This window comes from Trachypithecus francoisi, unplaced genomic scaffold (genome assembly GCF_009764315.1).
Source record: "Trachypithecus francoisi isolate TF-2019V2 unplaced genomic scaffold, Tfra_2.0 Lachesis_group2, whole genome shotgun sequence".
Taxonomy (NCBI): domain Eukaryota; kingdom Metazoa; phylum Chordata; class Mammalia; order Primates; family Cercopithecidae; genus Trachypithecus; species Trachypithecus francoisi.
The window spans coordinates 14397888-14423466 of NW_022681465.1; the positions used below are offsets into that span (position 1 = coordinate 14397888).

The 25579-nt window shown below is 43.3% G+C and overlaps 1 protein-coding gene across 4 annotated transcripts in view; it reads left to right on the forward strand.

The window, feature by feature from the left end:
• TRIO (trio Rho guanine nucleotide exchange factor) overlaps window positions 1–25579 on the forward strand; it is a 371755-nt gene that overhangs the window by 252146 nt on the left and 94030 nt on the right. For all 4 annotated transcript variants that reach the window (XM_033178811.1, XM_033178812.1, XM_033178814.1 and 1 more), the window contains exons 26-33: window positions 359–428; window positions 1037–1126; window positions 4102–4194; window positions 6744–6855; window positions 8592–8782; window positions 11946–12047; window positions 15762–15904; window positions 16491–16590. In XM_033178811.1, the coding sequence (XP_033034702.1) occupies window positions 359–428; window positions 1037–1126; window positions 4102–4194; window positions 6744–6855; window positions 8592–8782; window positions 11946–12047; window positions 15762–15904; window positions 16491–16590 (901 nt within the window). The remainder of the gene's footprint in view (window positions 1–358; window positions 429–1036; window positions 1127–4101; window positions 4195–6743; window positions 6856–8591; window positions 8783–11945; window positions 12048–15761; window positions 15905–16490; window positions 16591–25579) is intronic.

The following is a 25579-nucleotide window of genomic DNA, read 5'->3' on the forward strand; positions in this document are numbered from 1 at the left end:
GCGGCAGAAGCTCCTTTAGGTGGCCTGTGGTGAGATGATGCAGGGGTCAGCAAGAGTGCAGTCCCCTCACTCCCCAGCAGAAGGCAGAAAAGACCAAATGGGTTTTCAGCCAAATATTTACATCTCTAAAGTATATCCTCAGTGAACACACTAGCAGTTTCCCAGAAATACATTTGTTAAAAAGTGTTTGAAGGCTAAACTGGCTAGCTGTTTGAAAGTCACAATGACTTACACTAGTTAAGAGCTACATGTTTTGTTAATTCTTTAGGGGTCACAGATTTCTCAATTTCTGGCATATCTCACTAGTAAAATGTTTTAAAGCACCTTCATAATATGATACCATTTTTATTCTTTGCAGCATATTCCTAAAGGAGCTGGAGAAATATGAACAGTTGCCAGAGGATGTTGGACATTGTTTTGTTACTTGGGTAATGAAACCTCAACCATTTGTTCTCTCCCAGCTATTAGGTGACATTGAGGGAAGTTAGGAGGGATGGTCTTCATTTCCTTTAAGTCACCATCTTCTGCTTATATTCATGCTTGCAGAGAAATAGACTTTACCTCAAAGAATTGCATCCTTCAACTAATTGTTTTTGTGGAGTGAGTTTTTTTATTGGCCCTGGCGATGGTTTGAAATAGAATATTTAGTATGCCAGGCCTCCACTTGACCCTGGGGATTTGCTGATAGGTGAGTTCCCAGTCCTTCCGGGGGATCGTCCAGTCTAGAGGGGAAGCAGACAGGTAAACGTGTAGTCATGCTGTCCAAAGCCCACAGCCAGGTCTGCACGTGCCGCTGTGGAAAGGGAGGACAGGTGCTCAGCCCAACGTTCTGGGGTTGGGGAGGCTGCTGCAGCTGCATGCTGTCAGAACGATGTGGTTCTTATTTCAGTAGCTTTCTTTTTAAAATAGGGTCTCTTCAACTTGAGGCTTAAATTTCCATTATCCATACAGCTTCTTTTCTATATGAAAGTTTATCATGCGTTGATTTGTTATGGTTTAAATGAGATTTTTTTTTTTTTTTTTTTTTGGCTTATAGGCTGACAAGTTTCAGATGTATGTCACATATTGCAAAAATAAGCCTGATTCTACTCAGCTGATATTGGAACATGCAGGGTCCTATTTTGACGTAAGTAATAGATTCCTAAAGAGACTGTAATTTTCCAAGTTGTGTACGTAAAATGCAGTGTTACTCAATAACTTTCACCTAATTGATAGTACAATATTTTCATTTTTATCTCTCGTTTATATTGGGCTATTCTTCTATTGACTTCTGTTTTTTAAAGATCCTACACAAATACTGGAAGCCTTATATCTGTAAGAAACTTAGATTGTAATATATACATGTATGTTTGTGTGTGTGTGTATGTTATTACTTATACACAATCGTTTATAATGTCATTACTATTTATATTCAGTACATTTTTTCACATGTAATATTGTACACAGAAGGCATAAACTATTAAGCTTCTTTTCCCCCTCAGTAAAACAAAAACAAATGTGGATCTTTTTATTTTTCCTATTTTAATTTCATGATGTTATGAATTTTCAAAGTCAACCTACCAGTAAAGTTTTACAAATAATGCCATAACAACTAGGATAATTAGAAGGTTAACTAATTGTGTTCTCATTGGAGTAAACGTAGATACAGGCCATCTGTGTTTTGAAAGCTATTCAGCGGATTATTCAGCACAAAAGGAATGGAGCTTTAGAACGTGATACACAGAGTGCTTTCTGGGTTTCCAGAACTTGGTCAAATATGTGCCAGTACATTTTGATTGAAGGATAAGGTGCTATTGAAGAGTGTGCATAGTTTGGTGCATAAGGTTATGAGGATGTTGAACTTGTTTTCTGTCTTTACACTTGTATATGTACAGATGGGATCATCAGCTCTTATCTGAAAGTCTGGGGATGTAGAATAAACTTTTCAGTTTCTGTCTTTGAGATGAAGCCCTACCTGTAGAAGACCCTATTTTAATTGTCATTCTCTTGACCGTTACATTACACATTACACATCACTGCCTTTTTAAATAGGAAGGCTTCTCCCAGGCCAAAGTGGCCTTTTCTTTTTAATATTTCACATGATTCTAGGTCTTTGCCATCAGACAAAATTCAGCACCTGTATATGGAGTTAGAAGTATTTTAGTATTAAGTATTTCACTTAAACAGTGAGAGCACATGGCACATTTAATGTTTGGAATCAAAGCCATTTTAGAAACCCTTATGCCCCAGCAAAAGAAACTATCATCAGAGTGAACAGGCAACCTACAGAATGGGAGAAAAGTTTTGCAGTCTAGCCATCTGACAAAGGGCTAATATCCAGAATCTATGATTAACTTAAACAAATTTACAAGAAAAAAAAAAGTGGGCAAAGATATGAACAGACACTTCTCAAAAGAAGACATTTATGCAGCCAACAAACGTATGAAAAACTCATCATCAGTAGTCATTAGAGAAATGCAAATCAACCACAATAAGATACCATCTCCCACACCAGTTAGAATGGCGATCATTAAAAAGTCAGGAAACAACAGATGCTGGCGAGACTGGAGAAATAGGAACGCTTTTACACTGTTGGTGGGAATGTAAATTAGTTCAACTATTGTGGAAGACAGTGTGGCGATTCCTCAAGGATCTAGAACCAGAAATGCCACTTGATAAAACAGCAGTCCCATTACTGGATATATACCCAAAGGATTATAAATCATTTTATTATAAAAACACATGCTCACGCATGTTTATTGCAGCACTGTTCACAATAGCAAAGACTTGGAACAACCCCAAATGCCCATCAGTGATAGACTGGATAAAGAAAATGTGGCCATATACACCATGGAATACTATGCAGCCATAAAAAAAGGATGGGTTCAGGCCAGGGGCGGTGGCTCATGCCTGTAATCCCAGCACTTTGGGAGGCCAAGATGGGTGGATCACGAGGTCAGATCGAGACCATCCTGGCTATTATGGTGAAACCCCATCTCTACTAAAAATACAAAAAAATTAGCCAGGCCGTGGTGGCGGGCACCTGTAGTTCCAGCTGCTGGGGAGGCTGAGGCAGGAGAATGGCGAGAACCCGGGAGGCAGAGCTTGCAGTGAGTGGAGATCACGCCACCGCACTCCAGCCTGGGCAACAGAACAAGACTCCGTCTCAAAAAAAAAAAAAAAAAAAAAAAGGATAGGTTCATGTCCTTTCCAGGGACATGGATGAAGCTGGAAACCATCATTCTCAGCAAACTAACTCAAGAACAGAAAACCAGACACTACGTGTTCTCACTTATAAGTGGGAGTTGAATAATAAGAGCACATGGACACAGGGAGGGGAACATCACACACTGGGGCCTGTGGGGGGGTGGGAGTCTAGGAGAGGGATAGCATTAGGAGAAATACCTAATGTACATGACAGGTTGATGGGTGCAGCAAACCACCATGACATGTGTGTACCTATGTAAGAAACCTGCACGTTCTCCACATGCACCCCAGAACTTGAAAAGAAACCCTTATGCCCTAAAACATGTCTTCAAGATAAGAGAAATCATGCCTGAGAGATTTCACAAGTTACATGCTTTCAGTATTCATAGTATGTTGGTTTATTTTTTTAGAGGCTTTCTGCTCCGGCTTCCTCTGTTCTCCAGACTATCTGATAACCTTTGATTATACTTCTTACCAGTAACAAGCGGTATTGAACATCTATATGGTGCTCATTTAACTCTGAGGTCTGTCCTAGGTGCTAGCGTAAAGTGGTGATTAGCACAGACACAGCTTGTCTTCACAGCAAGGAATACAACCAGCCAGCAGGTCGTTGCCTGTAAAGGACATAATTACAAAATGCAAAGTGCAAATCATGGCATTAAATGTGCACTGAACAGTAATGTAGATCCTCCTGCTCCAAAGTACCCCTTGCTCTCCAGAAGTAACATTTTAGAAGCAAAGAAGTCTGTGTTAATAATTTAAAAACCTCTTAGGAGAAGAAAACTCTATTATTTCAGCATGATTAAAAAGTTGTCAGGTACAGTATTTGGAAAAGTAACGTGTCGTATAGCCATGGTTTAATAGTGTAGCCCTGTGATTAAGGCTTGTTTCTCGTTTGGTTTTGTTTTAATACAGGAGATACAGCAGCGACATGGATTAGCCAATTCCATTTCTTCCTACCTTATTAAACCGGTTCAGCGAATAACAAAGTATCAACTCCTTTTAAAAGTATGTATAATGGGTCTTCAGCCTGTGAAATTTTATGAATTATGTATTATTATTTTGACATTTACATAATTACCCTGCATTTTTTGAAACACCTAGTCATTTAATTTTACTTTTTAATTCATTAGTATTTATGGCCCTGCCTAATTTCTCATTGCAAGAGTTAAATGAGAGGATGTGTCATGATTATGCATCTGAACTGCACTGACCGACCCTAAACATAAAATGAGAAATCATCAGTTCTTGATATTTTAGTACCCTTAGTTCCCAGCTGTGGCTTGCTGACTGGGCCAGGCGTATGTTGGTATGCTTCTTGTATGTTGACCTCCCAACAATGCTAGTCTGCGGGCATGGAAACTAGCGCTCAGACTGTAAGGGGCATGCCCAGAATGATCACTCACACCTGTTAACAGGCTCAGCTCTGAACACAGAGCTGGCTGATGCCCAGGGCTTCCACTGAAGCCATGGAGAACCCACTCCCAGGAGGCTTCCTCTGTCTTGTTGCTTGTCTCTGATGTCACAGCCCTCACGGCACACCTTGTTCATACAGATCACAAGTATTGGAGACAGGCTGACCTCTGCTTTTTATTGGTTGTGAATGACTATAATTAAAATCGCATTTAGGAAAACAGTAGCGATTAGTCTTGACAATACAAAGGTAAACAAAACTTAGAATTCGTGCTAAGAGTTGTCACAAAATGTATTATGTATCATCAATACGCATTTTCTTGACTACATAAAAATTGACAGCTTTTGTCTGGTATGTTCAGCATACCATTTTCTCAGCTGGTGAATGTTATTAAGCATTAAAATGTAGAAACCATACATTCATCCCAGTAATGGTATTCTGTGAATCCTGCCTTGTTCCGGATACTATCCTAGGCTCGACAACAGGAAGTTATTATGTAATCTGTCTAGATATGAAAGAAATTTAGATACTAATACCTGAAACTCTTGTTTACCCTTTTGTTAGTAAGAAAAATCTAGAGATAGTAATAAGTGGCTACATTGTTTTGTGAAAGTGATACTATTATGGGATTTTTCTATTGGAAAAGCGCTTCTGTATTTTCATATCAAAATTTCATTAAGTGATTTTGTGACCATCCCTGCAGAAATATATAGTTACTATAAATGCAAAATAAGTGAGGAGGCTAATTTGTTCATATTCAGATTTGTCCTTTGCTTTCTAATTCTGCAGAGGCATTTACCTTTTAGTGTCCTCAGGATGTAAGGATTTTGTTTTTAGCGTGTAGTTCTACTAAACCGGTGCTTAAATTTGTGAACCTCACCTTACTCTGCCAGAGGTTCTTCAGGAGAACAGTAATAAGCTCCCTTAAGCTCCCCAACAAGGAAGATTTTCTGCCAGTTATCAGTTATTAGGCTCAGTACACTGCATTTGTGAGCAGCGTTTGCCATGCTGCTTAGGATCACAGGTAAACACCATCTGGTGATGAGGGAAGGTGCCCATCAGGCAGCTCAGCTGCTCTCAAGCAGCCTCTGGGAGACCAGTGCTGACTGCAGTGTCATACCTCTCTTTTGTCAACTTCCAAGACACAAAACACTGCTTTTGCTATTACTGACTGGTAGTAATTATTAATACACCAGTAAGAAAGTATCTTGGAGCCCACCAGAAGGTGAACTTATTGTTCCTGCTATCTTTCATTTAATAACGGATGTTTCTCTAAATAGCTCTGAAATGTAATCACACACATAGGGCTCCCCAGAGAGAGGTAATTCAACCATTAGAGCTTTTCTAAACATCCTACGTGAAAAGGAAATGCATTTGCCTGTAAGTACTCATGCGGCGTTACTGTTTCTGCTGCGTGACTTGGCTGGTCCAGTTTAGATGGGGCGTTGCATTCATGGCTCCAGGGTTCAAAGTCATGCTGGGATTGTGTGGTAAACGCAGTTGGACCTGGCATGGCCGTCAGCTGTAACCAGTAGCTGATCATGTGTTACACAATAATTAAATATCTCTATTTGTCTTTTTTTTTTTGGAGACAGAGTCTTGCTCTGTCCCCCAGGCTGGAGTGCAATGGCACAATCTTGGCTCATTGCTGCCTCCACCTCCCAGGTTCATGTGATTCTCCTCCCTCAGTCTCCCAAATAGTTGGAATTACAGGTGTATGCCACCATGCCCAGCTAATTTTTTTTTTTTTTTTAAGTAGAGATGGGGTTTTCCCATGTTGGCCAGACTGGTCTCAAACTCCTGATCTCAAGTGATTCACCCACCTCAGCCTCCCAAAGTGCTGGGATTACAGGCATGAGCCACCATACTCGGCCTCTGTTTATCATTTTTGAGGCTTGTTAACAAGTATACTAATTTCTTCTTAAACTGCGAATACATCTGGCTTACTCTGATTAGAACAGGACAAACCCTGCCGTCCACTGAATAAAGAGGTAGTCATTCGTTTCTATGAGAACATATGCCCAGTTGACCACACTCTGTTTTTATCTTGAAAGCCATGGGCTTTCATAGACTGTTTCTGCCAAGGTCTCATTGACAGAGCATTCTGCAGTCTTTACCTAGTTTCTGTTGTCAATCTTTGCAGGAGCTGCTGACGTGCTGTGAGGAAGGAAAGGGAGAGATCAAAGATGGCCTGGAGGTGATGCTCAGTGTGCCAAAGCGAGCCAATGATGCCATGCACCTCAGCATGCTGGAAGGTAATGGACCCTTCATACTCCAGGATGCATTTATGCCGTTTCTAATGACGCTGTTTGTAAATGGCTTTCCTGAACCCTAAAAATCCCAGCTTTATGTCTCTGTGTTAGTGGTTAAGAACATGTCTTAAAGAATCGGTGTCATTGCTTTTCTTAAGGACCACATAAAATGCTTCTACACTCGTTGAAAGGCTTTTCTTGTCCCTTCACTGGAAAACAGCCTCTCCATACTATGGACTCCAGTAGCATTTAGTGTCGCTTGCTGCAGGCCACCTGCTCTCCCTGTTAGATGGATGGGTAGGTGGGTGTATGGATGGATCAAACCCTAGGACTGTAAAATCCTTAAAAGAGTGTGTTGCTTCCCCATCTATGTATCTGTTGCATCACTTGCTAGAGCCTGGAACATAGTAGGCACCAGATATTTCCTTATATCATTGAATTTGGTGCGTAACATGGTAAAGAGAAAATTAGATAAATATGTTTCAAAGTTATAGCAGTTATAATTTTCATAAATGCCTCTGTTTAAGAAAGCTCTTCCTGTGGTGCAAAGCTTGGTTCTTGCCAGGCTACACAGGGTAAGTTATAATCCTGCCCCAAATGCTTTTGCTGGCCTGTGTGTTTATGGGTAACACTGGACATAGGTGCTGCTGTGGGTAATAAGACCCAAAACTCAGGGGCCAAGCAAAACAGATTTTTCTTTCTCTGATATAAACTGCTGATCTGGTATGGCAGCCCTTCATGATGTCATCGAGGACTCAGGCTGTGTTCCAGCTAGCTTCTCTCCATTCTAGTTGTTTTTCTGGCTGGCTAGATCCAGGGTGTTTCAAGACCATGCCAACATTCCGTCTAGCAGGAAGTGGGGAAGAAGGTCAGGGAGGGAACTCCAGATGGGCAGACACTAGCAGTGGTACCCGCTGCTGTGCTTACTTGCCCAGAGCGTAGGTACCCGGCTGCTTTTAACTGTGCGTGGGGCTGGGGAATGGAGTGCTTATTTTGAGCAGCCCTAGTGGGAGATTCTACTATGAGAGGAAAAGGAGAGAGTGGAAGTCAGGAGGTAATGGGCAGCCTTTGCCCCAGGGCTGGCTTTACTAAGCCCTGGTGGCTTCATAACCAGGTGATAAAGCAGACCACTTCCATGAAGAGAGGAGCAGTAATGAAGTCCAGAGCCTGACTGATTCATGTGCAGAATGTCACATTCAGAGGAGGGAGGGTGCGCCAAGCATGGGCAGCCAGGGACTTCTCCAAGAAGCAAGACCAGAACAGGTCCTTGGAGAAAGGCTGGACCTGAGCAGAATGTCTGGGAAGGATGCTCTGGGCTGACAAAGCAGAGAGAATCAAGACCGAGGCTGGAAAGTAGGTGGGGGCTTAGAGGAGAGGCGGAACTGTTCCAGAGGAAGTGTATGTGGTGGGATGCTGCAGAAGAGGGCTGAAGAGAAGTAGAGGGTGGAACCAAATCTCAACTGTTGGGAAGGCCCACCAGAGGGGTAGAACTCAAAGAATAAAGCCTTGAGGAATCACAGAATGTTTTTGAACAAAGTAAAATATATGTAAAGTGATGTCTTAGGAAGACTTATCCTCTGTAGGATGGATCAGTGCCATGGCGTCAGGATCAGATGGGAAACTCTCATCTAGGGTTGGTTTTTGGGCATTTTTAAAATGTTGAAAATAGTAATAATGCTTTCTTGTGCATCATTTATTTTTCTTTTAAATTGGTTTTCCTCCCCTTTTTCATGTTGTAGGGTTTGATGAAAACATTGAGTCTCAGGGAGAACTCATCCTACAGGAATCCTTCCAAGTGTGGGACCCAAAAACCTTAATTCGAAAGGGCCGAGAACGGCATCTCTTCCTTTTTGAAATGTCCTTAGTATTTAGTAAAGAAGTGAAAGATTCCAGTGGGAGAAGCAAGTACCTTTACAAAAGCAAATTGTTTGTAAGTATAGGCGTTCAGAATTGTAAGTCTAAAGGTAACACAATTGCGGTCTTTTTGCAGGTAGAGAAGAATTGCTCATCGTCTTCCGTTTAACCTCCCAATCTGTCCTGAAATGTGCCAGTCTGAATTGTGGTGGGGTTTTCATCTTTAGTGAATTATTTGCCACCCCCAAGTCCACTAGAGGGTGCTCTGGAGTTTATACACTTAGGAAACTTGCTCTTAAATCCCATATCTCATAACTGCAGGATAAGAAAACATTTCATAAGTGAAATCATTTATCTCCGGTGTGCTTAACTAGCTTTATAAATAAAATAATCATATCTGTGACTAAGTTCTTATTATAATTAATTTTTCAACCATAAACATTGGAGTATATGGAAACAGCCTTCCTGGGTGGCTCACTGTAGACTTACCATGCTGAGGTTTGATGTTTTTTTTCCATTAAAAATAAATTTATGAAATATAAATGCATAAGTAAATTTATGGTTGTTTATAACAGTGACATGTCATTATTAGAGAAAATAATACGTAAGCCAAAGTACAGTTTGAAAGGTCCACAGCCCCAGCTATGTGGAGACAGCTGCCCCATTTGCTTGGCAAATGCGGTGATGCATTTTAATTCGTACTTAACCTATCATTGTACTTCTTGGCAAGAGCCACATACCTGCTGCCATTTTGTGACCACTAGCCAGCCTTACCAGCCTCTTTGTGAAACTACATTTCTGCTCTCAGAAAAGCCCAAGGGCAGCGTCATCTCTGGATCCAGTGTGCTTCCATCTAACTTAGTGGGTCGTTTCTCAGAGGTTTATTCATGCAGGGTCGCTGGGCAGGGCCGGGCAGAGGGGACGATTGGGTGGCACTAAGGAGGAATCATCATCCGGAAAAGAATAGAAAATGCCAAGAAGGTGGGTTTCTTTATGGCAGATCTCTTATAAATACTGATAGATGTTTGCAATTTGGACAACTTTACACATCATACTTTTTGTGATGTCCATATATAATGAAATTCCTCAAGTAATAAAACGTCTCCAAGTATGGAAATCTTCTGAATAATAATCTGGAAATCACAGGTCCCAAATGATGGTTTTCATACCATTTTGTTTGGCTTCTATCCTGTTTGAGGTCGTCGTTTGGATTACAGCTTGCTGACATCATTTTAGGTCACCTTCTGACTGAAAAGATAACAATGCAACGTTGCTGGCTAGTGATTTCATTAGCTGGCTTTCATCTGTCTTTAGAGACCAAGCTCATCTGTTTCAGCAGCCAATATATCTTCACTTAATTTATCTTTTAGAAGTTAAGATTCCCTTAGAGGCCACCTCTGGAGCTCTGGATGATGAATCACTTCCTTTGCTGGGGTGGAGAATGCATCAGGGGGACCTTGACTATGGGGGAGGAGCTGAAGCTATTGACCTTTCACTGCATGCTTCCTTGTTCTGCATATATTACAGAGGGACTTTGCCTCTTAGCCGTTAAAATTACCGATGAAGTACTAAAAGCTAATGCTATTGATAAAGAAATTGCAAAATAACTAAGCTGTTAAAGCATCATTTGCCCTCTGGGAAGCTGCATCATTAATACTGAAGAGAACATGGTGGCAGCCCTTTTGCAACCAGGAAAGACTAATTTTGCAGTTTGTTGCTTGTAAGATTGCAAGTAGTCAGATCTTGATTGTCAGAGGATTTTCACATGTTGGTTTCCTTCCCCTGAATTTTTTGCCTATTGACCTGCACTGGGGTCTCCAATAAGAGACGCTCACAGGAAGTGAAGGACGAAACCAGTGACCTGTAGCCTAAGAACAGAGTGTCCTCATTATAACTCACACAAGAGCTGAGATCACTAGCAGCGTTCTACTCACACAAGAGCTGAGATCACTAGCAGCGTTCTACTCACACAGAGCTGAGATCACTAGCAGCGTTCTCTCACACAAGAGCTGAGATCACTAGCGCGTTCTACTCACACAAGCTGAGATCACTAGCAGCGTTCTACTCACACAAGAGCTGAGATCACTAGCAGCGTTCTACTCACAAAGAGCTGAGATCACTAGCACGTTCTACTCACACAGAGCTGAGATCACTAGCAGCGTTCTACTCACACAAGAGCTGATCACTAGCAGCGTCTACTCCACAAGAGCTGAGATCACTAGCAGCGTTCTCTCACACAAGAGCTGAGATCACTAGCAGCGCTCTACTCACACAGAGCTGAGATCACTAGCAGCGTTCTACTCACCAAGAGCTGAGATCATAGCAGCGTTCTACTCACACAAGAGCTGAGATCACTAGCAGCGTTCTACTCACACAAGAGCTGAGATCACTAGCAGCGTTCTACTCACACAAGAGCTGAGATCATAGCAGCGCTCTACTCACACAGAGCTGAGATCACTAGCAGCGTTCTACTCACACGAGGGCTGAGATCACTAGCAGCGTTCTACTCACACGAGGGCTGAGATCACTAGCAGCGTTCTACTCACACGAGGGCTGAGATCACTAGCAGCGTTCTACTCACACGAGGGCTGAGATCACTAGCAGCGTTCTACTCACACAAGAGCTGAGATCACTAGCAGCGTTCTACTCACACAAGAGCTGAGATCACTAGCAGCGTTCTACTCACACAAGAGCTGAGATCACTAGCAGCGTTCTACTCACACAAGAGCTGAGATCACTAGCAGCTTCTACTCACACAAGAGCTGAGATCACTAGCAGCGTTACTCACACAAGAGCTGAGATCACTAGCAGCGTTCTACTCACACAAGAGCTGAGATCACTAGCAGCGTTCTACTCACACAAGAGCTGAGATCACTAGCAGCGTTCTACTCACACAAGAGCTGAGATCACTAGCAGCGTTCTACTCACACAAGAGCTGAGATCACTAGCAGCGTTCTACTCACACAAGAGCTGAGATCACTAGCAGCGTTCTACTCACACAAGAGCTGAGATCACTAGCAGCGTTCTACTCACACAAGAGCTGAGATCACTAGCAGCGTTCTACTCACACAAGAGCTGAGATCACTAGCAGCGTTCTACTCACACAAGAGCTGAGATCACTAGCAGCGCTCTTATAACCTAACATGGCCACAAGTAGCCAAAACTTGTTTCCTTGGTCTCTGTTCTGCATCCTTCCAGAATTTTCTGTCACCTAATTATATAATTGTCTTTTTGTCCAGACCTCAGAATTGGGTGTCACGGAACATGTTGAAGGAGACCCTTGCAAATTTGCACTGTGGGTGGGGAGAACGCCAACTTCAGATAATAAAATTGTCCTTAAGGTATGTTCATTTGAAACTCGAACTGTGCTGTATGAAACGTTTACTGTGGCCAACCATGCTTGCTTTTCCGTTGTTAAAGTATACTGGTTTTCATATTATTTTATTATTATTTGTTGGTGGTGGGGGGTGTGTGTGTGTGTGTGTGTGTTCTATTCACATTGGTGACTACCTCAAAAAGAGTAGTGGAATAAATCCAGTTTGGTGTTCTGGTGATGAAACAATTTGAGCTGAACTTTCACTTGACTCCTAAAAGGGCAAATGAAGCAAGGTCTTTTTAAATTTCTCCCATTCTTCTAGTCTTGGAATTCATTGACTCTATAAGAGATGCCAGAAGTCAGGGTACAGGAGGAATGGCCAACAACTCTCATTGCACACTTGATGTTCTGTTTCAAAAGGAAAAAGTCACCTGGTGCATTTGTGAGGACCTGCGACAGGAAGTTGAGGCTAGCCATACCCACAGTCCTTACAGGGTCCTCAGCTCTGTGGCTTAATAGTTTGGGGACAGAGGGAAAGAGGAATGATTATTAGTGACAGGGTTTGATACTGTTACGATTTAAAATTCAAAACCACTAGGGATACTTTAGGTTATATAGTCTTTGGAGGAGGAAAATATCTTGGAATCTTTGATTTGAACTCTTGTTTTGATTATACTAACCTCTCCTGGGAATGGTCAAGAGCTCTAAGCTTGTCTTATGTATTTCCCTCCTCTGTGTTTGAGAAAATACAGATGGAACTTTTGGAGCCATCTGCAAATGCCATCAACGGCTTTGGGATGTTTGGGGGATGGTGGAGCTAAGGTTTGTAGAATATGGGGAGATGAGCCAGAGCGTAACGGGACTCTGCTGTACGAACCTGCATGTCACCCCTTGTGTCTCTTGCATGCCTTGTCATCTCTTTGGAATTTTCAGTGACTATGAGTTACTCCCCTGTACGTCAACCTTCTAGATTATGTTCTTCAGTGGAAACCATTGTATTCATAAGATCTTTGTTCATTTGTAATAGTGGGTTGTTTTGCAGTGAATATGTGATTACCAGCCTAATGTGTTCTGGCTAGTACTGGCATAAAGCCCTGTTTGATATAAATTGCACTGATAGCTACATTTAAATAACTGTATTTTCTTCCTAAGGCCTAACATTTTAAGGTATACTCGAAACCTGAAAACTTGCAACTTATATAAACCGCTTATCCAGACTAGCTACAGTGGCAGATGCCAAAAGGTGCTTCCAAAAAATAGTGACAGACACTTTAGCCAGATCTAGACTTTCATTTAGGATGTCACAAAATGCTCATGGTACAGTTGACAAAGAAGACTTTTCTCAGGCTTTGCCAGATAAAAGTTTTCTAAGGAATTTTGGGTAATACCTTTCTGACTTCCAAGGAAAAAGTAGAGGAAATGATACTCGCATTAATTTCAGGGATTACTGCGGGGTGTAGTAAGGTGTAGTAAGGCTGGCGATGGTGATGGTGGGAATGGTAGTGTAATGATGATGGAGGTGGAGGTGGTGGAGACTGTGTGGTGGTGGTGGCGGTGAAGGTTTAGATGGCAGTGAGGGTGGAGATGGTGGTATGGATTTTGGTGGTCACGGTGGTGTAGATGGTGGTGAGAGGGTAAGGGTGTAGATGAAAGTAGTGGTATAGATTTGGTGATGGGGGTACTGGTACAGATGGTGTCAGTGGTGTAGATGGTGGTGATGAGGGTATAGATGGTGGTGGCATAGACTTTGATGGTGAGGTTGTAAATGGAGGTCATCGTGTAGATTTTGGTGGTAGTGGTAGTACAGGCAATGGTAGTGTAGATGGTGGTGAGGGTTTAGGTGTTGATGGTGAGGGCATAGATGCTGGTGGCACAAATTTTGTTGGTCTAGATGGTGTGGTGAGAGTGTAGATGGAGATGATTTAGATTTTGGTAGTACTAAGATTGGAGATGGTGGTGAGGTTACAGGTTGTAGTGAGGGTGTAGGCAGTGGTGGAAGGAGAGGTGTCATGCTGCTAGTGTGCTGATGGTGGTGGACAACATGATGGGAATGGTGGTAATGGTGATGATGATGTCCTAGTAGTTGTAAAACAAAATTTTGGTTATTTTCACTTCTCTAGTCTGGAAAGGAGAATTTTGTTTTTAAGTCTTAAAACAGATTGTGACTACCCAGAGTATGAAATGAACTATCCCCTCTCTTAGCCAGGTAGGACCTTGTATTTAGTACTGTACCTCAATTACCTTTCTCTTACTACTTCTGAAAAATTGACATCTTTTTTCCTTGTTTAGTTTCTTTAAGGTTAGGAGAATTACTCTCTGTTAGTGTAACGATCAGTTCATATGAGAATTTTCTTTTATTTCTCAACCATATTAACAGTTCTCCTCAGTTGTTTCCAAACTCTGCCAGATGTTCTTTTGCGGGGACTTCTCTTTAGTTAACCTTCCAAATACTTTTATCAGGCATTTAAATTCCAACTGATTTGTAGTTTTTAGAAAAGTTTCTTCTCCTGAGTCACTTACTTTGCACACCCATTCCCTGGTCCCCTTGCCTCCTTCCGCCGCCTCCCCAGAAGATGTTGGTTTTCCTGCTGTCCTATGTCACTCGGGGAAGAGGGAGCAAGAGGCTGCCTTTACCCATCATTTTTTTCCCTGTCACTACCTGTTAATCACATTAAAGACATGTCCTCTGGTTAAAATGGTTCCTATAGAAAGAGGGTGTTTAATTTTAATGTCCTTTCCCGACATGGGCTTTGATTTTCTGTTTTCAAAAACAGGATACACAGTGAGAAATGCTGGGTACTCCCCGCTTTGTGACCTCACCTGCGATGAGTTATGACAGTTAGGGTAATTATAACTGCAGGGAATTACGCTGATATCATAGGAGGTTGATATTTTCTGTGAGGAAATTAGAAAGCTGTTAGTAAGGCCCAGAACATGTAGAAAGAAAGAAAACAAAATACCTCCTTTGAGGCAGAGTTTAAGAAAAAGTCTGGATCAAGTGATGCCGTACGTGCTCACTCTGCAGGTGCTTGCTGAGAATCTAGTCTGTGTCGTTCTCAGAGGACGTTTTTTCAGAGTTCTAATGGAGTCGAGGTGAATCTGCCATTGGGGATTGGCAGTTGGTGAGCTTGTGACGTTGGGCACATTTCTTCTGTCCTCACCTCTGTTGCTCATTTATAAGACAAGGCTGAGGGAGTCTCTCACCCACATCTCCCTCCCACCCTGATGGGAGTGGATGACAGCATGCGGGAAGCTCTCAGCCAGGCACAGGGGGCTGGAGGTGGCGGCAGCTGCGCCGCTGTTCCTGAGTCCAGCAGAGGAGGCCACAAGGCTGTGGAGATTTGTTCAGTTTCCTGCTGGCAGTTTGCCCGCTGCTGACCAGTGCACAGTGTTTGCATCAATAGCCTCAGAGGCGTTTTGGTGGCGGTGAGGGTGGCTGTGTTGGTTTATTTGCCCAGGGCTGCTTAAAAGGTCTTGGGACTGGAGAATGATGGATTATTGCAATAGTCAGAGATCTGGAGTAATATACATGCTATAAAACAACAATGGTTCTGATGAAAACATATTTTTTAATAGTCATTTGATTTGGTAGCAGATTAAACATAGGATGTGGTTGCTTTTCTGCTGAAAAGTCATTTTGAAAATAGAAACTTAAGGAATGCAGGAAACCTGGGTGTGGTTAGCGCAAGTTCTGGAAAGGGCTCTTCCATATCCTAAGCAACACTAACACCTTGTTAAGGCTTCCAGTATAGAGAACAAGCAGGATTGGATAAAGCATATCCGCGAAGTCATCCAGGAGCGGACGATCCACCTGAAGGGAGCCCTGAAGGAGCCCATTCACATCCCCAAGACCGCTCCCGCCACGAGACAGAAGGGAAGGAGGTGCGTGCCTGGGCGCCCCTGGAGGTTTGTGAATGTGGGAGGGAGGGGCGAGGCGGTGTTAGCTCACCCTGCTTCAAAAATCATTTCTCTCAAACATTTTGAGGAATATGTTTTGAAAACTGCCATTTGTGGATGACATCGTTCTTAGTAATGAAACTGCTTTGTCCAAGATAAGAGCCCCTGTTGGCGTAGAGTAAACCTAGGGCTGTGTGCAAACACCTCATTGTTTTGCCTTTCTCACCCCAAGCACCATACAGAGTGCATGTCTAAGCCATGCACATGGCCTTGGATAAGTTATAAAGCATCGAGATGTTGTTGTTTTCTCATTTTTAAAATGGCAACAATCATATTAACTATATTTTATGGTGATGGGAATCCAACAGGATGATATATTTTAAACACTCAGCACAGGGCCCAGCAGAAAGCCTGTGCTTGGGGCAAGGTGCCTTAACCATTGTCCACATCCTGGCAGCAGCAGACACTCATGAAGGCTGATATGCACCTCGTTAAACAAATCAGTTGCTCCTCCAGTGACTGCCAGCTAGCCCAGCAGCATCAGGAACTAAAAGTTTCTTTGCACCGCCAGGGATGGAGAGGATCTGGACAGCCAAGGAGACGGCAGCAGCCAGCCCGATACGATTTCCATCGCCTCGCGGACGTCTCAGAACACACTGGACAGCGATAAGGTGAATCGTTGCCGGCACTTTGTGTATGGAGGGGAACGTGGCTGGTCTCTGGCTGAAGCAGCCCCCTCCTTTCTGTTACTCACAGTTTGTCGTCAACATTTTCAAGCAGTTAATACGTGCCAGGAGTGGTGCCAGGATCCTGTGGTGGGGCAGAAACTTGGGGGATTGGGGTGAGACGACTTGAACCCTGAGGATTCAGGAGAAATCATTCAACTCTTTCCATCCTACCCTTTGCCAGTGCCAAGGATGTTACGGGACATTCGAGGGCAGCATACTTAGGCTTTTTAATCTTATTCCTAAGCAGAAGAACCTGTTGTTTAAAATAAAATCCTACACAGAACGCCAACGTATGTTTTAATTTAGGATCTTTAAGCTGGACAGCACCCCTCCAGCGACTAGGAGAGACACAAGATGAAAATGAAGAGTGTTACCTACAGGTTCTGGGGGTCACACGGCACCCCCGAGGACAGGGAGCATGCGGGGAGAGAGGAGTCCTTGGGCCAGGCTCCTTATTGGGTCCAGAATGTTATCCAGACAGGTTTGGCACAGGGCGTGTCAATCAGTGGGCTTAGAGCAAGCAGGCATGAGTTTCAGGAGGTCGTTCTGTGACTAGGAAGTTGTCACTCTGGCATATCTGCACAGTCCATATGAGGTGTGAGTGTCGGCAGGGCCAGTTAAGCAGATTTTATGTGGCTTTCCCTTAGAGGAGTGATCACCAGAAGGAAGTTCTGTAAAGCAGAGATCGGGACCGACCATGATAAGGGCCTGGGAGGACATGCTCCTGGTATGAGAAAGTCCAGCTTCTCTGGGTTCAGAGTGATGTCAAGGCAACGTAAAATAATAAGAACTCACAGCAGTGTAGAAGCAGAGTTGCTCTGATGGAAGTAGGGGCTGTGGCCCTGGGATGCCCTCTCAGAACCATAGGGTGCAGCAGAACATAGAAAACCTGCCCTGGAATTGGCAACAGTGGTGACCACTGTGAGCTAGATCTGATTTTTATCAAAAAAGTTTGTATAGGTTTATCTTCTTCAGAAGCAGTCTAGAGCATCTCATGATTTTGTCTGATATAATCCAAAAAACCCACAAAGTAAATTGCTAGTAGAATTTGGATTCCTAGGTTTACGTGATGGACAAAAGACAAAATGTTCTCTGTCAGAGCCAATGGGGAACATTGATCTTAGTGAAGTCATCTGTACCTGCCAAGATGAGTGTGTTCTGTTATATTCCTAGAATGCTAGACTGAACTCTTTTTTAAAAAATTGACAGTAAATAGGGTGTTTATTTATCAGCCCAGAATTGCTGAGCTTCTCATTCTCCGATGCAAGTCGGGCCTCATTTCACGAGACCTTTGTCCCCATCATGAGACCCGCGAGTCTGTTCTCTGCACATCATATCCGCAGCCCACTCATTGGTAGGAAGGACCAATGCCCTGACCTCACTGTCCTTGGGAATTGATTCAGACAGAGGACAGAGTCCAGTATTTGGAAGGTTATTTCTGTGGCACATCTTTTAGTCCCAGACTGGCCTTTTCTCACTTGGTTTTGCAGAAGGATTCATGATACTTAATGTTCTAGTTTCTAGGACAGGAGTAAGTAGATTTAAAATATTGCTCTGCTGCAGTGATTTCATTTTCAATATCCTAGTTCAAGTGATTAGTTTTTTTTCTCATTATACTTTTTGGGTTCACTAAATAATAGATCCTAGGACTTAGAGTGGTTAGAATGACAAGACCAGAGAATAAAAAGAATTTATCATTTTTATTTTGTTCAAGGCCCTATGTATTGGCATTCAGCAAATATTTCTTGGCATGTAGTAAAAAGAAATAAGATAAATGACATGTTCAGGCATATGGTACCTAATAGCATTTCACCCTGAGACCCTACCTATGGCCATTGAGGTTAAAGAAATAAAGTTTGAGCTTGGAAACACTTTGTTAGCGTAATATTGATCATTTATTTTATTTTATTTTGCTTTTTAATAAAGTAATCAAGGGGATTGTCTGGTGAATTTACATGAGGCTGCCGCCTGGAGGAAAAGTCGAATCATAGTTGCTCAAGTGTGCGGGAAAGAGGCCTGCATTCAGGGCGTTTCCAGACTGTTCGAGATCACCGTCAAGCCCCAAATCCCGTTCTTACAAGCTCCTAGGGGTCTGCTCTGGATTTACCCTAGACATGAGTTCAAAAGTTTATTCTTTTTGAAAAAAGTAAATTTTTGGAATGAAATTGCTAAAGAACTAAGTGGAAAAGTTAGCTTTGGAAGGTTCCTTTTTTGGAAGTTGGTCTAAGAAGCAAGGCTAACTTGCTTCATCGGGTAGTTTACAGATAAATGGGTGCCTGGGAGTCTGGAAATGACCCCTCTATCCAGGAAGGGGCTCTGGAGTCTCCAGTTCATTATTCCAGACAGAATTACTGGTGCCACGACTCATCTCCTGTGTGTGGAGAATTCCTTGGCTGATACCCACATCCTCTCAGCCCCAGCACAGCCCTGGCCCCTAAGGCTCGTGGCTGATTAGGATTCCCCAGCAGCTTGAACAGAAATAAGTCTCTAGCCTGGAGTTAGGAGTAGTGAAATTAGCATGACTTCACATCTGTTATAGCATAATAGGGAGGGCTTATGTGAACTGGGAATACAGCAAATTGTATTTGTATCCAACGAGAGAGGAAGAATAAATCACTACCAGAAAAGTATAGGTTTGCCAAAAAAACAAAAAAGAAAACACACAAAAGCATAATTTTAACCTAGCAGTCCACTAGGGTATGAAAATGTTAAGAAAACTCCCTATGAGATACTCTTATCTGTGAAGATATTTTACCAGTTTCTCTTGACCTCATCTCGTGTGTTGTCCCTAAACTTCACTCCTGAGCTCAGAAATCCCTGAAGGGTCTCTCCTGCCAGTTCCACCGTCACCTCCCTGGCCCTGCTCCTGGGAGGCTGTTTCTTACCGAGGACCACAGCCTGCCATGCAGCGACGCTCTCCCTGGTATTCTCATGGTTGTTAACCGTCTTGAAGGAATGACACTCCAGACTCAGTTTCTTAGACAGACCTGGAGAATTTTCTTAATGCCACTTGCTGAGAGCATCGGTCCTTAGTAGGCTCTAAAGAACAGAAAGGATGAAATGTCGTGTCCTGAGAACAGAACCACAGGGGAGGTCTTCTTCCGTTCTGGAGACCTGCATTTGGGATTAAACGGTGTATGAGACTTGCCGATAAGTCAGAATTTGGAATTTGGAGAGGACGTACTCATGCAGCCTTACCAAAAAGAAGGTGGCCTTTTGCTCCCCACATGTGCCTGCGTTTGTGGGTGCCCTGCTTTTGTGAGGTTTTCTCTTGGCCATCTCCCTCCTTACGCCTCTCCAGTAGAACAGTTGAGGATCAGTAGATGACTCAAAAATACATTTTGAAAATCAGGGACTCCATCCTTTCCCTAGTCAGTTTGCAAAATGCCCTGTCCCTCCGAACTGGGCTTAACCAGCAACCCCATCTCCGGTGACAGTAATTTTCCTGAGTCTCAAAGGTCTTTCTGCCCTACGTAGTTTAAGCAGCCTCTGATAGCGCAGGCAGATGGATCTGGCAAGGGAAGTCACTTAACGACATTCTGCCTGTTTGACTTAATTTATGATGTCTGTTATTAGTTAGTTGTTATCATGAAATTTGGTTTCATTTCAGAAACTGGGTGGGGGGATGTTTTTGACTCGGCCTCTTGGAGAATTCTGAAAGCAAAAGTTATCTGCCAGGGCTGTTAGTAATTCTCAGATGAGGCACACAAGGTTTAGGGAGAGTCTGAAGGAGGGGCCCTAGAGACGCTCTCTTTTCAGGGAGCACTGTCAGCAGAGCGGGGTTAGCCAGGCCACGGCCATGAGCCACAGGCCCCAGCAGCACGTTTCCTACTTTGAAAACATCAGTTTTAAAATATGCCTTCTCTTTGTTCCAGAAGTGAATTTAGTACTGATTCTTGCTGATCTCCATGGTACTTTTAGCCTGATACAATGATCTTATGAAAATATAATTTGGATTCCAAAGAAATCAAGCGCTTTCCAGATTCTTATCTCATCTGTTCTGAGTGCATCTCCCTGCGGTAGGGAGGAGAGCGCTGCGCCAGGCCTGGGGCACTGCAGAGATCCAGGCCCTCCACAAGGCCTCCCAGCAGCAGCGGGCCACAGCCAGACACGGAACATGCATTTAATCATCTGTCATTCTCCAGGCCTTAGTATTTCATGCAAGAGCTGAACTTGGAGCTCAGTATTTCTACTAAAGATGCATCTTTAAAAAATGTTTTCCCTGTCTTTCCCTTATTAGTCTGTGATTTATAATCATTTAACTAAAATCCATATTACAAAGGAAATAGAAAACATGGGACTCAAACTGTGTTGTAGAGCAAAGCATCTTGAGGCCAACATGGAAAAATGGCTGAGCTGAGATGAGGTATCCTGTGGAAAAACCGGCCCGAGCCAGCAGGGCCCAGGTGTGAGCTATCTTTCGAATCTAAAGCTGTATGGTTCTTATTTCTAATGAGTGAGAAATTCCATTGAGACTGATAACTTCGTGTGGAACCCCCTTCCCAAGCTTATAACCATAAGTATATGGATTCACATATTTAAAAACATAACTGGTTTCAGTCACAGTTTTTTTTTTTTTTTTTAATTCCTGAGGCAGGATCTCACTGTGTCGCCCAGGCTGGAGTGCAGTGGTGTGACCAGAGCTCACTGTAGTCTTGAACTCCTGGGCTCACGTGATCCTTGCCTGGCCCCCCCAGGTAGCTAGGACTATAAGTGTACACTACTATGTCTGGCTAGTTTTGTTTTCTTTTTGCATAGACAGGGTTGCACTATGTTTCCCAGGCTGTTCTCAAACTCCTGACCTCAAGCAATCCTCCTGCCTCAGTCTCTCAAAACTGGGATTATAGTCATGAGCTCCACTGCATCCAGCCAGTTTCAGTTATTCTTAATGAAGCCTTAGCACTATGTTGGAGACATGAGGTTCTATGTATTGTTTTTTCTTTTCTTTCTTTTTTTGAGATGGAGTCTCACTCTGTCTCCCAGGCTGGAGTACAGTGGCATGACCTTTGCTCACTACAGCGTCCACCTCCCGGGTTCAAGTGATTCTCTTGCCTCAGCCTCCCGAGTAGCTGAGATTACAGGCACGTACCACCACACCCAGCTAATTTTTGTATTTTCAGTAGAGACAGGGTTTTGCCATGTTGACCAGGCTGATCTCGAACTCCTGACCCCAGGTGATCCACCCGCCTTGGCCTCCCAAAGTGCTGGGATTACAGGCATGAACCACCGTGCCCGGCCAAGGTTCTGTGTATTTTAAAATTTAGAAAAGCAGTCAGCTCTTTCTGTCAAGTGACGTTCTACACTCCAGGAACTTGGTTGGACTTACATAAATTGCAGCGACGAGGTAATATGTAAAGTGGCTAATGCCAATACATTTTGAAATGTGGCCTAATTCAGCGTCTTGAGTAAGGGTATATATCTATCTACCTAATGATGCTTGCATTCAGCCTCCTGAGGTTGTCTTGCAATCCCGCATTCTGCCTCTATTCCCCGCATGGAAGGCGTAGGGCAGCACGGCCAGGCACAAAGGTGCCCTGCACCTTCCCTTCTGACTGGAGCTGCTCAGAGAGGAGGCTGTCTGCCTCCTGGCCAGCCCAGGGCTCCGAATTTCCCAGGACCTCAGATAAATTTGCCCCATGTAAGCATGAAATTGAGTCATTTAATTCAGAAGCCTTTTCCACAGGATGGTGCTGGTTTTAACATCCTTTATAAAGAGCACTCCCAGCCGCAATTGACCTTCCTCTGCTCAGAGTGTACATGGCAGTAGCATAGCATGTACAACACACCTAAGAGCAGGCAATCAAAAGCGAGGATGTACCCACCAGTAAACCTCTGGCCGCTGCCTCAGCAGCTGGTGGTCTTGGGCAAGTCACCTCACCTCTCTGAGCCTCAGTTTCCTCATCTGTAAATGAGGATGATAGTACTGCTCATGTATAATGTATTTAGAGCAGTGACTAGCATGTTCTAAGCAGTGAATAAATATTCAGTTTCTGAGTCTCCATTATACAGATGACTTCCTCCTGCCTCACTCGGGCTGTTGGCCAGCATTGCTGCTGTTGCAGGTTACTGTCAATTTCAGCCTCCCCTTCCTTCATCTGCACACTCGTGGGGCTACAGTGGATTTAGCTGTTGATTGTATTGGACTTGTTAGGAACTGGAAGCTGTCTTAAGAATGAAATGCTGTACTTCAGTGCCTGGCCTGATGAATTGTGGTGGCTCAGCTGCAAAATTCTGTGTGTGGAATGGGCACAGTTACTGCAGAAGTGGGAGAGTCTTGGGTAAAGCACCTTTCCAACTGTTCATCATTCATCCTAGCTGCATGCGTATACAGTGACCTCATACGCAAAGGGTGGGTTCATTTATGCTCAGATATGTATTGGCCACCCACTATGTGCTATCCCCATGATAGGTGTTCAGTGCACAAGAATGAATGAAGGAGACAGAGCCCCACTCCCCTGGCGAGCTCTAAGTGATAGGTTCCGTGTGACGTCTGCTTCCTTCTTCTACTCATCTTCGTTTTCTGGTTTTCTAGGTGATGTGGCTTTTTGTAGTATTTTTTAGATGAGTTTTTTAAGTTCTCACATAAAACCACAAACTGAATGTCATCTTTGATCATTTCACTTACCCAATCAGAAAAGCAGACTCCCCCAGGCAGAAGTAGAAAGCCTCAGTTCTAAGAAAAGACAGATTTTGTTTAAAGTTTGGTTCGAAATGTTACAAGTTAAGTGTTTGTAAAATAGTAGAGCACTGAAAAGTGCTTTTAATGTGAATTTTACACAACATGATCAAAGTTACAGTTGGAGACAGTGACAAAGTTATGATTCAGACTCAAAGCAGGTATTTATTCTGGTTGCTGTTCCTGGCGAGGGCCCAGTCAGCTGGTTAACATTAGCTGGTTGAGGTCAGCTAGTTAATGTTAGATCTCAGATCACTGTCCCTCCATGAAAGACAAAAAGAGGTATTTCAAGTTAAGTTTCCTGAATAAAAAATTGCTTTGGTCACTCAGGAAAATATAGCCGACAGGTTTCTTGGGTTAAATTGTCCTAAGAAATTTCTTGCTTCCCAGAGCCTAAGTGAGGCAGGTGTTTTTCAACCGTTCGCTTCTTCCCCACGCTCGTTCCCTTCTCCACTTCATAGCCAAAAAAGCGTTTACCTGGCACGCCACGGGGCCGCCTGTAGGGCCTGCACAGCACCTCTGGCATTTCTCATTGGGATATGCTAAAAGCAAGAATACAGCATTGGTCCAGGTGAGCTTCTGTGAATCCTTGAAGCCTAATGCATGAGAGCTGTCCTGTCTCTGATTTGCCTCATCTTTTTAGTTGCATCTTTTAAATGCAGCCTTTTTTCATCTACTGTTTCATTCCAATGCATGTATGTAACATAACACACTCAAGTCTTCCAAGATCAATTTTCACATCAGAAAAGCAGTGTGTGAGCAGGTGAGTAGACAGTGGAGGGACTGGCATCCTCAAACACTGTCCTCACTCATTCTTTTCCAGGTACAGTGTTGAGTATGGTAAGCTGCTGGTTTTGAAAACGTTTTTTCTCACGGAATTTTTGTTTGTTTGTTTTCATTGTGGTTAAAAAAATGCAATATAAAGTTTACCGTCTTAATCATTTTTAGGTCCTCACAGGTTTCTTTCTGTGCCCCTAGCGTATCAGAGCCTATCACAATAGTCCTCCTCTTTTAAACTCTTAAGTGGCAGGTTTTACTGAATGCTTCTCCTTGGAATTTGGCCTTATGTAAAGCGGCTTTGGCGTTGGCGTGAGCACGGGGGGCCTGTTGTTCACGTTAGAACGGCTGCTGATCAGCCCCAGTCTCTGTGAAGTTGCCCTGTGGAGAAGCTTAGGTGGGTGAGAGCCTGGGGCATAATAGCATTTATTACGGAAATTGCTCTGGCTGCCTATAGTTGCCCTTTTTTGTAACCGTTGCTAGTAATAGCACTGTACTCTCTGTAATTCCCTCTAACCAAGTCATCATTTTTTGGTCTCCTCTGTGTGAAACCTTCATGGAACCGCAAGACCCTTTTGTGAGGTTTCTGAATGACTGAACTCTAGTGGGCTGTAGGATGTGACGGTTCACGGGAGTTAATACTTTGTTCTTTAGGGGAAAATGGCTTTTATTAGGCTACATTCCCCTTTTGCTTTTGAATTGCTCTCAGAAAATTGGTCAGAACCCACTTGCAATTGATCTTTACCACATTAGACCCTTGTTCTTGAAGTAGAATTGTTTGCAGCGAAGACTGCATCACCCACCACATGGTCCTAGAGAGCCCCTCTTCCTCAGGCAGAGCTTGCCCCAGAGCTCATCGCGGAGCTTGGTGATTCAAACCAGGTGTTGCTGCTGTCTATCGAGAGCCGTAGGTTCCTGAGCCATACAGGCCTTATTGTAGTGTCCAGGGCAGGGGTGTTCTGAGCAGCAAAGGAAGACGTGACAGCTCGCAGTGTGAAAAGTCCCCGCCATGGCTCTTATTAGTTACAGCCATTAACTGCATTCATGCAGGACGATGATATAACATGGTTTCTTTGGAAAACATGAAAAGTAGAGTTCTCTGTTCTGTGTGGTAATTGTTGAAGGTTCACATGCTTGCAACCAGAGATGAGTATTTCATTCTCTCGGGTGAAATACAGTAAGTTGTTTATTTTCAGTCATTCTGGAAAGAATTCAGGAAAGGAACCGATTTGATTTTGCTAACTGTCTATATGTCTGGGCCTAAAGAGGGACATGGTGTAGTCTTTGGAGGAGGCACATCGGTGGTGGGTCCCTGGCCCCTGGTCCAATTAAGGCTGTTTTGTTGTCATGCTTGTTAGTCACCACATTCATTTTTTTAATAGTGAAAAGTTGGAAGGTTTTTTAAAAAATCTGTCTTCTGATATGAATCTCACAAGTGTTAATGTGAGTCATGGAAAGTGAGATTTTCACAAATTGCAA